This window comes from Salvelinus fontinalis, chromosome 13 (assembly GCF_029448725.1).
Source record: "Salvelinus fontinalis isolate EN_2023a chromosome 13, ASM2944872v1, whole genome shotgun sequence".
Taxonomy (NCBI): Eukaryota; Metazoa; Chordata; class Actinopteri; order Salmoniformes; family Salmonidae; genus Salvelinus; species Salvelinus fontinalis.
This window is the reverse complement of record NC_074677.1, coordinates 23330651-23348634: the sequence shown is the minus strand read 5'-3', so window position 1 is coordinate 23348634 and position 17984 is coordinate 23330651. Positions and strand designations below refer to the sequence as shown.

Below are 17984 nucleotides of genomic sequence, written 5' to 3'. Positions count from 1 at the left end.
GAGGTGAATATGTAGTCCCCGGCTGCTCCCATGGTGGTGGGCCGGTCAAGAGGAGAACAGCTGTGCCAGCTGCCCTGGCCGTGGAGAATGATTGGTGGGCATCGCCTTGGCTATAGCTCCGTTGGCTTTTCAGACATAATTAACTTACCATCTCCATCATAGTGCTATTGACCGATGGCATGTGTTCACTAGAAGGGGCTGTGGTTTGGTTAGCGTGAGCCGACAGACTGAGCAGACAGTGGCCCAAGGAGTCATTTGGTTGTCTACAGTACAAACAACCTCTTTACACACTGAGAAATGTGTCAATTGAATGTGTTATTGGGTGTTCATGCTTAGAAGGGAAATGCAAAAAATCTACAGTATAAATATCCGATTTTGCTTGGTCCAGGAGCTGCCTATGGCCAGTGTTTCTTTCGGTTTGGCTAGTTTCATGAACTTCATGAACTTGGTAAATGTGGGGCGATACCTCATAAACAGAAACACTTGTTGTTTATGTACTGTAAAACTTCTGTCTTCATTTTGGTGCAGGACGTTCCATGGTAATGGCAGTTTCAACAGGGCCTCTTTTAGTGTACAACATATTAGGAACACTTCAACAGGGCCTCTTTTAGTGTACAACATATTAGGAACACTTCAACAGGGCCTCTTTTAGTGTACAACATATTAGGAACACTTTCCTAATATTGAGTTGCACCCCCCTATATGCTGGACGGCTCTATGTATGAGTTGGATGCCTAAGGTATGTATAGTTTCTGCTGTAATAACCCATAGTTCTTTGCAGGTTGACATTTATTGTCATGAGTCTTGTCCTGAAGGCAGAACTGAGCGATTTCCCCTTAGATAGGCCAGCTGTAAAGTAAAAATCTATTATATTGTAAAAGTTCATAAAAACTTGCTTTTTGTTCTTAATTTAAGGTTAGTGTTAGCCATTAGGTTTCAAATCTGATTTCATTACTTTGTGGCTGTGCCAGCTAGTCACGACTCTGCAAAGCTGTTTCCAGAACAAGATTCATGACGAAAAACACTAACCTGCTAACCGTTTCTGGTTATTCAGTTTTACATAAGCAGGTCCATTCTCGTAGCTGTATTCCAAGAAGTCTGGGTTGCGCCCACGGGTCATTAAGATATGCTATGGCTGCGTCAGCTAGAATCTAGAGGAAACAGGCAAGTGATAGCAGTGGACACAGGCCCGCTTATCAACGCAACATGTGGAGCTGATGTTGTGGAGGAGGAGAAGCTATGAAGCATAAAGAGAGAGGAAGGCACTGGTCCAAAAGGATGAATTGCTTACTCATTCAAGGCCTGCTTGTTGTCATAATTTGTGTGGCAGATGGAAGATGTTGCTCTTTTTTTTGTTACTATGGTCTCAGATCAAGGAAAGTTGTTTTTGCATTTTCACTACATTATCTAGCTACTGTTATATGATACAGATTTATATGAGTGACCCAACCAAACTCAGTAATGGTTAACACACATGCCACAGTTTTATAAAGAAAAAGCACTTGAAGTATTGTTAATGACAGCCTTCTCCCATAGCCATAGTGCTGTTCCCGTAACAGCCAGGGACTCTCATTAGAGACCGTATGGAGTTATATGGACCACCACTACATATTATCCTGACCTCTACTGGAGGCCCTGTTATTGACCTGGGACTGGCCTGGGAGGCCACACCTGCTAGGGCCCCTCTAAAGTGGGTGAAAGTCGAGCCAACTGAGGGCCCCTGATTGCTGTCCTTAGGGAGTTGAAAAGAACTAAGCCTAGTCTCCCTCATGTATTATGAGAAACACTAATACTATTTTAATGTTTACCATAGGGGACAGAACCCCAGATTTTACCATCAGGATTAGTATTTAGTACTATTCTGATTGGAATTCATGAGTAGGCCTAATTGTCGATGGTGGAGTCAACTGACATCCAGTCAACTGACATCCAGTCAACTGACATCCAGTCAACTGACATCCAGTCAACTGACATCCAGTCAACTGACATCCAGTCAACTGACATCCAGAGGGTAATGAGTGTAGCAACACGCATGCCCCTCCCACCTGAGGATCTGTCTTTTTCAGCCATCTATTTCCCTTGTTTGAGGGGAGCAAAATCCACTTGTCACTTAAATCTTTTATTTAACACACCATCTCAACACTTACATCACAAGAAAGAGAAGAAAGATAACTTTATTTTGATGGGTGTACATTTTTTGTGGAATTGAAAATAGTAAATCATTTAATACAATTGAAATGTTTACAAATTAGAGGCGCCGAAATGAAAGTAAATTCCAAAAATAAACGCTCAGATTCTATTGATGTTATCTCTGATTTTGCAAACAATGTAAAGTATTTTTTGATCAATTTAATCTAGAGCCAAGCATGTACAGTTGAAGTCGGAAGTTTACATACACTTAGGTTGGAGTCATTAAAACTCGTTTTTCAACCACTCCACAAATTGCTTGTTAAACTGTAGTTTTGGCAAGTCGGTTAGGACATCTACTTTGTGCATGACACAAATAATTTTTCATTAATTGTTTACAGACAGATTATTTCAATTATAATTCACTGTATCACAATTCCAGTGGGTCAGAAGTTTACATACACTAAGTTGACTGTGCCTTTAAACAGCTCGGAAAATTCCAGAAAATGATGTCATGGCTTTAGAAGCTTCTGATATGCTAATTGACATCATTTGAGTCAATTGGAGGTGTACATGTGGATGTATTTCAAGGCCTACCTTCAAACTCAGGGACCCTTTGCTTGACATCATAGGAAAATCAAAAGAAATCAGCCAATATCTAAGAAAGAAATTTGTAGACCTCCACAAGTCTGGTTCATCCTTGGGAGCAATTTCCAATCACCTGAAGGTACCACATTCATCTGTACAAACAATAGTACGCAAGTATAAACACCATGGGACCACTCAGCCGTCATACTGCTCAGGAAGGAGACGCGTTCTGTCTCCTAGAGGTGCACGTACTTGGTGCGAAAATTGCAAATCAATCCTAGAACAACAGCAAAGGACCTTGTGAAGGTACTGGAGGAACAAAAGTATCTATATCCACAGTAAAATGAGTCCTATATCGACATAACCTGAAAGGCCGCTCAGCAAGGAAGAAGCCACTGCTCCAAAACTGCCATAAAAAAGACAGACTACGGTTTGCAACTGCACATGGGGACAAATATCGTACTTTTTGGAGAATTGTCCTCTGGTCTGATGAAACAAAAATGAACTGTTTGGCCATCATGACCATTGTTATGTTTGGAGGAAAAAGGGGGAGTCTTGCATGCCGAAGAACACCATCCCAACCGCGAAGCACGGGGGTGGCAGCATCATGTTGTGGGGGTGCTTTGCTGCAGGAGGGACTGGTGCACTTCACAAAATAGATGACATCATGAGGCAGGAAAATTATGTGGATATATTGAAGCAACATCTCAAGACATAAGTCAGGAAGCATACTTCCAAAGTTGTGGAAAAATGGCTTAAGGACAACAAAGTCAAGGTATTGGAGTGGCCATCACAATTCCCTGACCTCAATCCCATAGAAGATTTGTGGGCAGAACTGAAAAAGCGTGTGCGAGCAAGGAGGCCTACAAACCTGACTCAGTTACTTCAGCTCTGTCAGGAGGAATGGGCCAAAATTCACCCAACTTATTGTGGGAAGCTTGTGGAAGGCTACCCAAAACGTTTGACTCAAGTTAAACAATTGAAAGGTAATGCTACCAAATACTGAGTGTATGTAAACTTCTGACCCACTAGAAATGTGATGAAAGAAATTAAAGCTGAAATAAATAATTCTCTACTATTATTCTGACATTTCACATTCTTAAAATAAAGTGGTGATCCTAACTGACCTAAGACAGGGAACGTTTACTAGGTGTTTAAATGTATTTGGCTGAGGTGTATGTAAACTTCCAACTTCAACTGTAGATTTTTCATCGGAAGGTGTCCTGCAATTGACACACATGTTGAATTATGCAAGAGAATATGACAACAGTAGTTCATGGGGCAGTCTAGACAGAGCAGGCAGGGTGGACAGAGCAGGTAGGGTAGACAGAGCAGGTAGGGTAGACAGAGCAGGTAGGGTAGACAGAGCAGGCAGGGTAGACAGAGCAGGCAGGGTAGACAGAGCAGGCAGGGTAGACAGAGCAGGTAGGGTAGACAGAGAAGGTAGGGTGGACAGAGCATGTAGGGTAGACAGAGCAGGCAGGGTAGACAGAGCAGGCAGGGTAGACAGAGCAGGTAGGGTGGACAGAGCAGGCAGGGTAGACAGAGCAGGCAGGGTAGACAGAGCAGGCAGGGTAGACAGAGCAGGCAGGGTAGACAGAGCAGGCAGGGTAGACAGAGCAGGCAGGGTAGACAGAGCAGGCAGGGTAGACAGAGCAGGTAGGGTAGACAGAGCAGGCAGGGTAGACAGAGCAGGTAGGGTAGAAAGAGCAGGCAGGGTAGACAGAGCAGGTAGGGTGGACAGAGCAGGCAGGGTGGACAGAGCAGGCAGGGTGGACAGAGCAGTTAGGGTAGACAGAGCAGGCAGGGTGGACAGAGCAGGCAGGGTGGACAGAGCAGTTAGGGTAGACAGAGCAGTTAGGGTAGACAGAGCAGGCAGGGTAGACAGAGCAGGCAGGGTGGACAGAGCAGTTAGGGTAGACAGAGCAGGCAGGGTAGACAGAGCAGGCAGGGTGGACAGAGCAGGCAGGGTAGACAGAGCAGGCAGGGTAGACAGAGCAGGCAGGGTGGACAGAGCAGGCAGGGTGGACAGAGCAGGCAGGGTGGACAGAGCAGGCAGGGTGGACAGAGCAGGCAGGGTGGACAGAGCAGGCAGGGTAGACAGAGCAGGCAGGGTAGACAGAGCAGGCAGGGTGGACAGAGCAGGCAGGGTGGACAGAGCAGTTAGGGTGGACAGAGCAGTTAGGGTAGACAGAGCAGTTAGGGTAGACAGAGCAGTTAGGGTAGACAGAGCAGTTAGGGTAGACAGAGCAGTTAGGGTAGACAGAGCAGTTAGGGTAGACAGAGCAGGCAGGGTAGAAAGAGCATGCAGGGTGGACAGAGCATGCAGGGTGGACAGAGCATGCAGGGTGGACAGAGCATGCAGGGTGGACAGAGCAGGCAGGGTAGACAGAGCAGGTAGGGTAGAAAGAGCAGGCAGGGTAGACAGAGCAGGCAGGGTGGACAGAGCAGGTAGGGTGGACAGAGCGGGCAGGGTAGACAGAGCGGGCAGGGTAGAAAGAGCGGGCAGGGTGGACAGAGCGGGCAGGGTGGACAGAGCGGGCAGGGTGGACAGAGCGGGCAGGGTGGACAGAGCGGGCAGGGTGGACAGAGCGGGCAGGGTGGACAGAGCAGTTAGGGTGGACAGAGCAGTTAGGGTGGACAGAGCAGGCAGGGTGGACAGAGCAGGCAGGGTGGACAGAGCAGGCAGGGTGGACAGAGCAGGCAGGGTGGACAGAGCAGGCAGGGTAGACAAAGTGTTTGGTAGTTGCAGCCCTGTTCCACCCATTTATGTTAATTCATTAATATTCTGTATGCAGATACACCTGCTGTATTTATTTAAATGAGGCACATATCACTTTCTTTATTTTAACAGAATCTTTTTTTAAATACAGCCTACAGTAAGAAAATGTATGAGTACATTAAAAAAAAAATGAATTTGGCAATAAATACATCCCTGAATTCACACACAAATCCCTGTACTCCATTCATAATTTGTCCGTGCCGGTAAACATTTTGTGCTATAATTCCTTCAATATCTGATGGATTATAAAAAATAAAAATAAAAAGTTGAGTATCTTCATCCATTGTCCAGCTGTTGCATTTATTAGAATAGTTTTTATAACCTTTTAACAATTTCCGTTGTGAATGAGAAGGTTGAGTCTCTATAACCTTGTGACGTGAAAATAACCCTCCTGATGAACCACATTACAGGTTTCCTGTAGTGAGTCTGCTCCCCATCCCTGGTGGACGTCTAGGCGCACCACTTGTCAGGTGATTCTAATAACCGCTTGAACCGTTGTGACTTCTGTGCGGACAAACGGCGTGTCAAATGATCTCATGGTGAATAGGAGCACTCCATTATGAAGGCCGGCCCGGCCCGACGGCTCTGGTAAGGAAGGTCGCCAGCAATTAACCTCAGAACTGGCAAGAGGCCCCCGCCAAAGCATTCTCAGATTTGAGGATGATTGGCTGTGACAAAAACAACGTAAACAATAAGACATGGCATAAGCCGGGATGTTTACATCGCTGCGGCAGAGCCTGAGTTGAAAACAAACAGCGCCTCACAAAGTGATGGGTGGCATGTAAACCAGCGGGTTGGGATGCTTTATTCAGCTGAAGTGCATTTTGTTGGGCCCGGTTGGATTGAAGTAGCTGAGCTGTACACAGACACTACATTCCTCTGGATCTTAGGCCCTACTGTGGTGGATGGGACTGGGAGGTGTCTTTGACTCCTCTAGTCGTGGTTAGAGCTCCATTCACACATCCTGCAACACACTGCAACACATCATGCCCAGCCCTCAGGCGGTATCAAAACACTAAGACAGCTTCCTGTGTTTTACCAGTGCTCTATACAGGAGTCTGTGAAGTGGCCAAATGCAGGTGTCTGAATGACAGGGAGGGGACAGAGTCAAAGGTCTGTGAGAGGAGCTGTGCTGGATCTGTTTGTCAGGCCCCCAGCTAGCATCACGTCATGTGAAATAACCCTCCCCCTATGGGTGCGGCCAGCCAAAAATGTGAAATGACAGGCTGACCTACAGTCAGAATTTTGGACACACCTACTCATTCTAGGGTTTTTCTTTATTTTTACTATTTTATATATTGTATAATGATAGTGAAGACATCAAAACTATGAAATAACACATGGAATCATGTAGTAACCAAAAAAGTGTTAAACAAATCTAAATATATTTGAGATTCTTCAAAGTAGCCACCCTTTGCCTTGATGACAGATTTGCACACTCTTGGCATTATCTCAACCAGCTTCATGAGGTAGTCACCTCGAATGCATTTCAATTAACAGGTGTGCCCTGTTAATTTGTGGAATTTCTTTCATTCTTAATGCGTTTGAGCCAATCAGTTGTGTTGTGACAAGGTAAGAGTGGTATGCAAAAGATATCTCTATTTGGTAAAAGACCAAGTCCATATTATGGCAAGAACAGCTCAAATAAGCAAAGAGAAACAACAGTCCATCATTACTTTAAGACATGAAGGTCAGTCAGCGCTATGATGACAGGATGGGGACAGGCCGAGACCCATGATGAAACTGGTTCTCATGAGGACCGCCACAGGAAAGGAAGACCCAGAGTTTCCTCTGCTGCAGAGGATAAGTTCGTTCGAGTTACCAGCCTCAGAAATTGCAGCCCAAGTAAATGCTTTACAGAGTTCAAATAACAGACACATCTCAACATCAACTGTTCAGAGGAGACTGTGTGAATCAGGCCTTCGTGGTTGAATTGCTGCAAAGAAACCACTACGAAAGGACACCAATAATATGAAGAGACTTGCTTGGGACAAGAACCAAGAGCAAGTCCAAATTTGAGATTTTTGGTTCCAGCCGCCGTGCCTTTGTGAGACGCAGAGTAGGTGAACAGATGATCTCCGCATGTGTGGTTCCCACCGTGAAGCATGTAGGAGGATGTGTGGAGGTGCTTTACTGGTGGCACTGTCAGTGATTTATTTAGAATTCAAGGCACACTTAACCAGCATGGCTACCACAGCATTCTGCAGCGATTCGCCATCCCATCTGGTTTGCGCTTAGTGGGGCTATCATTTGTTTTTCAACAGGACAATGAACCAACACACCTCCAGGCTGTGTAATGGCTATTTGACCAATAAGGAGAGTGATGGAGTGCTGCATCAGATGACCTGGCTTTCACAATCATCCAAACTCCACCCAATTGAGATGGTTTGGGATGAGTTGAACAGCAGAGTGAAGGAAAAGCAGCCAACAAGTGCTCAGCATATTTGGAAACTCTTTCAAAACAGTTGGAAAAGCATTCCTCGTGAAGCTGGTTGAGAGAATGCCAAGAGTGTGCAAAGCTGTCATCAAGGCAAAGGGTGGCTACTTTGAAGAATCTCAAATATATTTAGATTTGTTTAACACTTTTTTGGTTACTACATGATTCCATATGTGTTATTTGATAGTTTTGATGTCTTCACTATTATTCTACAATGTAGAAAATAGTCAAATAAAGAAAAACTCTTGAATGAGTAGGTGTGTCCAAACTTTTGACTGGTACTGTATGTTGTACTCATATGAGCTATTTATATGACTTAGAAATGTGCTAATTAGTTGTTGAGCTGGAAATGTTCATGTTTACGATAATATTTATTTACCTTTTTATTCAGTCAACCCTCTCATTTAATCCAAAATGAAACACACCATGTGATTTGAGTATCATAGGAGAACAAAATCAGAGTTTATTTCTCTCCTTGTCAGTTTCCTAAACAACTGGTGTATTTAACAAGCCAGACCCTCCCTCCCTCTAAGCGGTTTGCTTCTCTCTGTGTTCAAGCCTGTGTTGTTGCTTTTAATTGAAAGCGACATCCAGCTTCATGTCAGACAAAGCTGCCTCACATTTCTCTCTTTCACACTCACAGCTTCCCTGTTATGTTTTCCCAACGCTCTGTATGTGGCCAGAACATTGAATGTTTTTCTATTTGTCCCTCAGTAGAGGGTGAAAAGGAGGAGGAGGGGGGAAGGGCCGTTGTTTGCTTAGACAGCAGTGAAGGGCCAGGATGTAATCCTTCCCCCTCCAAGTTCAGAGCCAAGAGCCGTCCACGCACACACACACAGGCACACACATATGATTCGGTGCTCTGCGGAATAACTTAATGTAAATGAACAGCAGGGAAACCAGTCCATGGCAAGCACGCGCCTCCTCAACAGACAGCCGGAGTCCTCCACACCTCAGTCCAGACTCCAGAGACAACACAGCACATTGCAACTAGCCTACCACACATGGTCTGAAGGACGTGGCACAGATTACATTTATAAGGCTTAGGTCGACACTATGACATGGAGGGGGGCCATATCAGGGCTGGTGCCAACCACACACTCGTTGGTCCAACACAACACTTGTTGGACAAGTGTTGTGTGTAGTGCCCATTGGCAGAGAGTTGGCACAGACCTGTGTGAGCATGATGGAACTTGTAGAGAGAAGTGGTGCTGGAATGGCTGCTCCCTATCTTGTATCTTTCCTGGAGGCTTCGGCAGTAAGACACATACTTTTGTCCAGGTTCCAGGAGAGTCATCTCTCAGTCCTCTGAGCATTCGCACACTCAGGATCCTCTTCTCTTTATCCCCCTAACAATTACCCCAACAATAGTGTGTGCGGAACAATCCAGTGATGTCACCCCTCACTCTGTCGTTGCCACTATCCCATTTCTGTGCTGCACACTTGGCAGGGTTTCAACACAGCCTGGGGGGAAATGATAGAGGTCACACGTACATGCATTCATGCTCACACACACAATAGCATGTCAGAAAGCTCACATCACGCGCACCTCTGAGCTGAGTCCCATTCAGTCACTAACAAAGAGTGAGGATTAAAAATGTGTTTTGCTGAGCCTTGTAGCTTGGCCATGACTTTGTTGTCCTTGACTCAATAATACGGCTGATCAAAATAAGTTTACCTACGCTCGAAACATAACATTTACTCTATGCTTATATCTCATCAGTATCTTCAGTGTTAGCTGTTGAGTTGTTTTATTTCATTTTCCTCTTAGGGGGGAGAGAGAACATTCAAGGCCCCCTGCCAAACGTAGCTATATTCTTTCTGGGTTTTAAAACAGGAAATATTGATCTTGGCCGACCATTTCAAAACCGATTCCTTTTGGTCTGCGTTCTGGACAGCGCTACACCGTCATTTGGTCAGACCCAAAGTTTTACTAAAACCATGAATGGTGTGTGAAACCAGTGTTGTTCTAGTATCACCAACAGGGGTTTGGAGCTACATACTGTACGCCTCTCCCTGCCTGGCTCAATCTGTGCTGCTTTTGGTCAAACACAAAACCTACCACAGAGATCGGGAGGTCTGTGCAGATACCATAGATAACTCTGGTTCCATGGGTCCCCCAGAGGGGGGAGAGGGGTATACCGAGCCAAAGATACACATGGGCATGAGCATTCGTGCATATGTACTGTATACGTGCTGACACACACACGCATACACACACACTCTGTCACACACGCATAGATCCGCTCTCACACACATGCACTCTCTCACACACACACCCTGCTGTACTGTGTGCTCTAGCAGTGGCAGCAGGGACCCATGTGTTAATGCTTATGCCACTCCTCATGCCATTAGTCAAGCTTTACTAGAACCACCATACAGCATTACAGTCCTGACAGAATATTACAGCCCAGGCCACAAAAAACAGACTTCAATGAATGTGTTGACATGACTGCTGATCCCAGAAAACCATTATTTTCTTCTAACTATAAACACAAACTGGGAAATATGACCTTTGACCCCCGGGGCTCCAACATTTACTTCTCTGTAATTCCTCTGTTATCGTTGTACTTCTCCCCAGCGTTTTCATATATATATATATATATATATGCAATACACTGGTACTGTGTCTGGCCTAATTAGAATCACATGTGCTTCATCAATCACTGTAGTGTAATGCGTGGAGCGAGGGATAGCCAGGGAGGGAGAGCGGGATGGATCCAGGTTATGGCGGTGTGTAGAGGAGAATGGGTGTCGCAGTATAATGTAGAGAGAACAGATGTAGACTGACCGGTGAGTGTCTGTGACACAGGGCCTAGTGAGTTATATGACTGACATGGTGCATGTTGCTGCTCTGCTGTTGGGGAGAGATACAAGATTGTTTATTTAACCTGAGGACAGCAGGGGTGGCTTGGACTGCTCTCCCTCCCTGACTGCCTTGGTGTGATGCTGTCTTCTGTCATATACTGTGTATAGTGATGTCATTACAGCTGCAAATTGAACAACCTGTCCACTCTGACTTTGGCTCACGTCCCTGTCAGTCGTAAGTTGACGTTGATTTTATGACGGATGAATGGAGGACTGGCGAGAGGGAGGTTAGAGGACTGGCGAGAGGGAGGTTAGAGGACTGGAGAGAGGGAGGTTAGAGGACTGGAGAGAGGGAGATTAGAGGACTGGCGAGAGGGAGGTTAGAGGACTGGAGAGAGGGAGGTTAGAGGACTGGCGAGAGGGAGGTTAGAGGACTGGCGAGAGGGAGGTTAGAGGACTGGCGAGATGGAGTTTAGAGGACTGGAGAGAGGGAGGTTAGAGGACTGGAGATATGGAGGTTAGAGGACTGGAGAGAGGGAGGTTAGAGGACTGGCGAGAGGGAGGTTAGAGGACTGGCGAGAGGGAGGTTAGAGGACTGGAGAGAGGGAGGTTAGAGGACTGGAGAGAGGGAGGTTAGAGGACTGGCGAGAGGGAGGTTAGAGGACTGGCGAGAGGGAGGTTAGAGGACTGGCGAGAGGGAGGTTAGAGGACTGGCGAGAGGGAGGTTAGAGGACTGGCGAGAGGGAGGTTAGAGGACTGGCGAGAGGGAGGTTAGAGGACTGGCGAGAGGGAGGTTAGAGGACTGGAGAGAGGGAGGTTAGAGGACTGGAGAGAGGGAGGTTAGAGGACTGGCGAGAGGGAGGTTAGAGGACTGGCGAGAGGGAGGTTAGAGGACTGGAGAGATGGAGTTTAGAGGACTGGAGAGAGGGAGGTTAGAGGACTGGAGATAGGGAGGTTAGAGGACTGGCGAGAGGGAGGTTAGAGGACTGGCGAGAGGGAGGTTAGAGGACTGGAGAGAGGGAGGTTAGAGGACTGGCGAGAGGGAGGTTAGAGGACTGGCGAGAGGGAGGTTAGAGGACTGGCGAGAGGGAGGTTAGAGGACTGGCGAGAGGGAGGTTAGAGGACTGGAGAGAGGGAGGTTAGAGGACTGGCGAGAGGGAGGTTAGAGGACTGGAGAGAGGGAGGTTAGAGGACTGGCGAGAGGGAGGTTAGAGGACTGGCGAGAGGGAGGTTAGAGGACTGGCGAGAGGGAGGTTAGAGGACTGGCGAGAGGGATGTTAGAGGACTGGCGAGAGGGAGGTTAGAGGACTGGAGAGAGGGAGGTTAGAGGACTGGAGAGAGGGAGGTTAGAGGACTGGCGAGAGGGAGGTTAGAGGACTGGCGAGAGGGAGGTTAGAGGACTGGCGAGAGGGAGGTTAGAGGACTGGAGAGATGGAGTTTAGAGGACTGGAGAGAGGGAGGTTAGAGGACTGGAGAGAGGGAGGTTAGAGGACTGGCGAGAGGGAGGTTAGAGGACTGGAGAGAGGGAGGTTAGAGGACTGGCGAGAGGGAGGTTAGAGGACTGGAGAGAGGGAGGTTAGAGGACTGGCGAGAGGGAGGTTAGAGGACTGGCGAGAGGGAGGTTAGAGGACTGGAGAGATGGAGTTTAGAGGACTGGAGAGAGGGAGGTTAGAGGACTGGAGATAGGGAGGTTAAAGGACTGGCGAGAGGGAGGTTAGAAGACTGGAGATAGGGAGGTTAGAGGACTGCCGAGAGGGAGGTTAGAGGACTGGAGATAGGGAGGTTAGGGGACTGGCGAGAAGGAGGTTAGAGGACTGGAGATAGGGAGGTTAGAGGACTGGAGAGAGGGAGGTTAGAGGACTAGAGAGAGGGAGGTTAGAGGACGGGAGAGAAGGAGCGTCATCAAGCCAATGGGGATCTGGGTTACATAGAGAGAGCTATAGAGCGACAGAGAGAGGGAAATGGAGAGAGGGAGAGGTTGCTCTCTGTGGTTTTACCCCATCTCTTCCAGATGTTCAGCATTCTGCCTTCTCACCGCCCACGTTTCATCTGCCTCTCCACACACCTTTCCACATTAGCACAGACGTCTGTTAGCATGGAATGATGATAACCATTATGTAAAGAATAGTCCAAAGGGAGAAGTTAGAATGCTTCAGATATGCTTTAGTCTCCCTGTAGGGTTGTAATTCTCTGCCTTGTCCAGAGACATCAAAAACTAGAGAAACATGGGAATGGATGAATAAAAGCAATATGCTTGGTTATGGTACGGTTCAATATGATATGGTAAAGAATGCTCTGTTCGCTGCTAATGTATGCTTTGTTTTTCCTTCCCAGCTGAGATACCAGCATGGCCTGTCCACTCCAGACCTCCGTCAGACCCTGCCCAACCTCAAGAACTTCCTGGAGCACGGCCTTCTAGTCCGATGGTAAGTACTTGTATAAGTCCACTCTCATTCTCCCAGTGTCTATGTGCTATGTAGGCCACCCCACATAGCACTCTTGCTCTCACTATTTCTTACTTGACATATTTTTCACTTCAGATGGTTTCAGTTTAAAATATTGGTGAACACAGCATTGTATGTTTCTTAGGGGTTCTTCAAAAGCAGCCTAAAGAGTTCAGAGTTCAACTCCACATGCGTTTGAACTTACTGTGTTTGTGTGCAGCTATTTCATGGGGTCTGATGGACGTCAGACATTCATTCAGATCTGCCGAGCCTCAGGCCGAAGGCATTGAATGACCCCACCATAGAACCTGAGAATCAGTCCATAGGAGAGACTTTCCCAGACTACAGCCGCCAGTCCACCCATCACAGAACATTGACTTGAATGGGAATACCTGTTCTAGTAATTCTAATTCTATGACTCCAACCATCTAGACACAGCCCTATAAAAGGGGAAATGATCTTATTTGATCTGCTCTGCTCTCCCAGGGTCAGCAAAAGGGGAAAATGTGTTTTACAACCTTAATTGAATAACCTTTTGTTTTGAAAGGAAAGAGGCCATTTTAAAGCAAAGCAATTGAATCCTCCATATCCTCTTAATGGGAAGTGGAAGCCCTTAATAACCCTTTACACTCATGGGAATTATCCTATATGGATAGGGCTAAATTGAACTGTTTGTAACAGAAGAAATATGAAAAGCAGATGCATCACCATGGTAGCAATTGAAAGGGAACAGTTTGGAGATTATGGGAAAGTTATGAATCCAAAGGTGAGGACACAAGAGTTCACCTGACACAAGACTGAATCCAAACATTATACTGTTGATTTAATGTGCATTTTACATTTACTGAACTTTTTGCTACATTTGTTGATAACGAAATCTGACAATACCCTGGATACATTCAGTAGCATGATAAGAATATTCCTGGGAAAATGTGGGTAGGTGAAACATAAGACAAACATTTCTTACAAGGGTTTGAGTGAGAGGACTAACTGGTGTCTCCATGTGGCCACACACCTCTACAAAGTGTCTTCAACTATAAGGAGCTGTTTTATGCTCTCCTAGTTGTGCTGTTGAGGAACTAGAGCAAGCACACTTGTAGTTGTTTTGTTTGGAACACAACCCTGCACCCTCGCCATCACACAATTGGGGCTCTATTTTAACAAACCTAACGCAATGGTAAATCTAAGGGCTCTATTTTAGAACCTCTTGAAGCTAAGGGGCAGAATTTTTATGTTTGGAAAAATAACGTTCCCATTGTAAGCTGCCTATTTCTCAGGTCCAGATGCTAGAATATGCATATAATTGACAGAGTAGGATAGAAAACACTCTAAAGTTTCCAAAACTGTCAAAATATTGTCTGTGAGTATAACAGAACTGATTTTGCAGGCGAAAACCTGAGGAAATCCAACCAGGAAGTGACTCTTATTTTGAAAAATCACTATTCCATTGCCTGCCTTTCGTCCATTTAAAGGGATATCAACCAGATTCCTTTTCCTGTGGCTTCCTCAGGGTGTGAACAGTCTTTAGACATCGTTTCAAGCTTTTATTTTGAAAAATTTGCGAGATTTATCCATTAGTTGATGCGCATTTTCTTTCTCTCCAGTATTGAATAGTTTACAATCCGGTTGAAATATTATCGATTATTGATGTTAAAAACAACCTGAGGCTTGATTATTAAAAACATTTGACATGTTTCTACGAGCTTTACGGATACTATTTGTCAAGCCTTGATGACCTGCCTAAGACTGGAATACTGAACATAACGCGCCAAACAAATGGAGGTTTTTTGATATAAAAATAATCTTTATCGAAAAAAGGAACATTTGTTGTGTAACTGGGAGTTTCGTGAGTGCAAACATCCGAAGATCATCAAAGGTAAGCGATTAATTTTATTGCTTTTCTGGCTTTCGTGACCAATCTACATGGCTGCTAGGTGTTCTTGATGTTTTCTCTAGTGATCGATAAACTCACACAAATGCTTGGATTGCTTTCGCTGTAAAGCATATTTTCAAAATCTGACACGACAGGTGGATTAACAACAAGCTAAACTGTGTTTTGCTATATTGCACTTGTGATTTCATGATTATAAATATTTTTAGCTATTTTTTTTGTATTTGGCGCTCTGCAATTCAGCGGTTGTTGGTGAAAATGATCCCGCTAAAGGGATCCGTGCGTCAAGAAGTTTTAACAAACAAACACAATGGTAAATATAATGGCTCTATTTTAACAAACCTAAAACAATGGGAAATCTAAGGGCTCTATTTTAACAAACAAACACAATGGTAAATATAATGGCTCTATTTTAACAAACCTAAAACAATGGTAAATCTAAGGGCTCTATTTTAACAAACCTAAAACAATGGTAAATCTAAGGGCTCTATTTTAACAAACCTAACACAATGGTAAATTTAATGGCTCTATTTTAACAAACCTAACACAATGGTAAATCTAAGGGCTCTATTTTAACAAACCTAACACAATGGTAAATTTAATGGCTCTATTTTAACAAACCTAAAACAATGGTAAATCTAAAGGCTCTATTTTAACAAACCTAAAACAAACTTTATACTGATAAGTTCAAACAGGTGCCATTAATACAGGTAACGAGTGGAGGACAGAGGAGCCTCTTAAAGAAGAAGTTACAGGTCTGTGAGAGCCAGAAATCTTGCTTGTTTGTAGGTGACCAAACACTTATTTTCCACCATAATTTGCAAATAAATTCATTAAAAATCCTACAATGTGATTTTCTGGATTTTTTTTTGTCATTTTGTCTGTCATAGTTGAAGTGTACCTATGATGAGAATTACAGGCCTCTCTCATCTTTTTAAGTGGGAGAACTTGCACAATTGGTGGCTGAATAAATACTTTTTTGCCCCACTGTATATAGGGCAGCAGCCTTTAAGGTGCAGGGTTGCGTAACCGGGTGGAAGCCGGACAGTGATGGCTATTTAACAGTCTGATGGCCTTGAGATGTTGTTTTTCAGTCTCTCTGCCCAGCTTTGATGTACCTGAAATTGCAAACTAACATGCTTTAATAACAGCCGAAAATACAGCCCTTACTTTTCAATCAATCCAATGTATTTATAAAGCCCTTTTTACATCAGCAGATGTCACAAAGTGCTTATACAGAAACTCAGCCTAAAAGCCCAACCAGCAAGCAACGCAGATGTAGAAGCACGGTGGCTAGGAAAAACTCCCTCGAAAGGCATGAACCTATGAACAATCCTAGAGAGGAACAAGGCTATGAGGGGTGGCCAGTCCTCTTCTGGCTGTGCCGGGTGGAGATTATAACAGTACATGGCCAAGATGTTCAAACGTTCATAGATGACCAGCAGGGTCAAATAATAATAATCACAGTGGTTGTAGAGGGTGCAACAGGTCAGCACCTCAGGAGTAAATGTCAGTTGGCTTTTCATAGCTGATCATTCAGAGTCAGCAGGTGCGGTAGAGAGAGAGTCGAAACAGCACGTCCGGTGAATAGGTCAGGGTTCCATAGCCGCAGGCAGGTCAGTTGAAACTGGAGCAGCAGCACAACCAGGTGGACTGGGGACAGCAAGGAGTCATCAGGCCAGGTAGTCCTGAGGCATGGTCCGTGGTCAGGGAGGGAGGGCGGTAGAGAGGGAGGGAGGGGAGGGAGAGAGACCCTAGCCCCCCGACACAAACTATTGCATCATAACTACTGGAGGCTGAGACAGGAGGGGTTGGGAGCCACTGTGGCCCCGTTCAACGATACCCCCGGACAGGGCCAACCAGGCAGGATATAACCCCACCCACTTTGTCAAAGCACAGGCCCCACACCACTAGAGGGATGTCTTCTACCACCAACTTACTATCCTGAGACAAGGCTCAGGGGAGTATAGCCCACGAAGATCTCCCCCACGGCACGAACCCGAGGGGGGCGCCAACCCGGACAGAAAGTTTACGTCAGTAACGCACCCCTCCTAGGGACGGCATGGAAGAGCGCCAGTGACTCAGCCCCCGTAATAAAGTTAGAGGCAGAGAATCCCAGTGGAGAGAGGGGAACCGGCCAGGCAGAGACAGCAAGGGTGGTTTGTCGCTCCAGTGCCTTTCTGTTCACCTTCACACCCCTGGGTCAGACTACACTCAATCATAGGACCTGCTGAAGAGATGTTGTTATTTCCGCAATTAAAATGGTCCGTTACAAATCGTAATCTGGGTCAGGTGGGCATCATTTGAAAGCTTGTTCTATTGTCAACATGACTAGCTAATTATAAAATACAATATTACAGTGTTATGCTTTCATAATGCAATTCAGGGAAACAGATTATTTTGGTGCACATAGAAAGGAGTCATGATTGCATTCAGGTGCTTGTGCAGCAGCGAATCTTCTTCACAATAAACAAACAAAGGCTGTTTGTGTTCAGAACAACCCGGGGTACAACGCCATGTCATCTAGTAACTGTACATCAAACATAGTGATCATAAACGTTGACACGGTATATTACATGAGTTTTATGATTCGGGATGTGAAGTGCACATTTTGTATGACATCAAAGTTGTATTTATTATAATCCTCAAGGTCTTATCTTTCAAAATACATTGAGTCCTCCTAATTTACAGCATTTCCCTCACTCAGATAACAAAACATTTGCAAAAGTTTCTCAATTAGAGGGAGGGATGAGGTCATCTTCTTGCCACGCGAGGTGCTGAAGTTAAGACCGGCTGTCAGTCAAAACCCATACGGAGCTGTGAAGCCTAGACCCTGAGCTCTGACCGGCTGTCAGTCAAAACCCATACGGAGCTGTGAAGCCCAGACCCTGAGCTCTGACCGGCTGT

General features: G+C 45.5%; 1 protein-coding gene across 1 annotated transcript in view; it reads left to right on the top strand.

The window, feature by feature from the left end:
- uvrag (UV radiation resistance associated gene) overlaps positions 1–17984 on the top strand; it is a 154618-nt gene that overhangs the window by 123390 nt on the left and 13244 nt on the right. The window contains exon 14 of the mRNA XM_055942105.1: positions 13077–13168. Within this exon, the coding sequence (XP_055798080.1) occupies positions 13077–13168 (92 nt within the window). The remainder of the gene's footprint in view (positions 1–13076; positions 13169–17984) is intronic.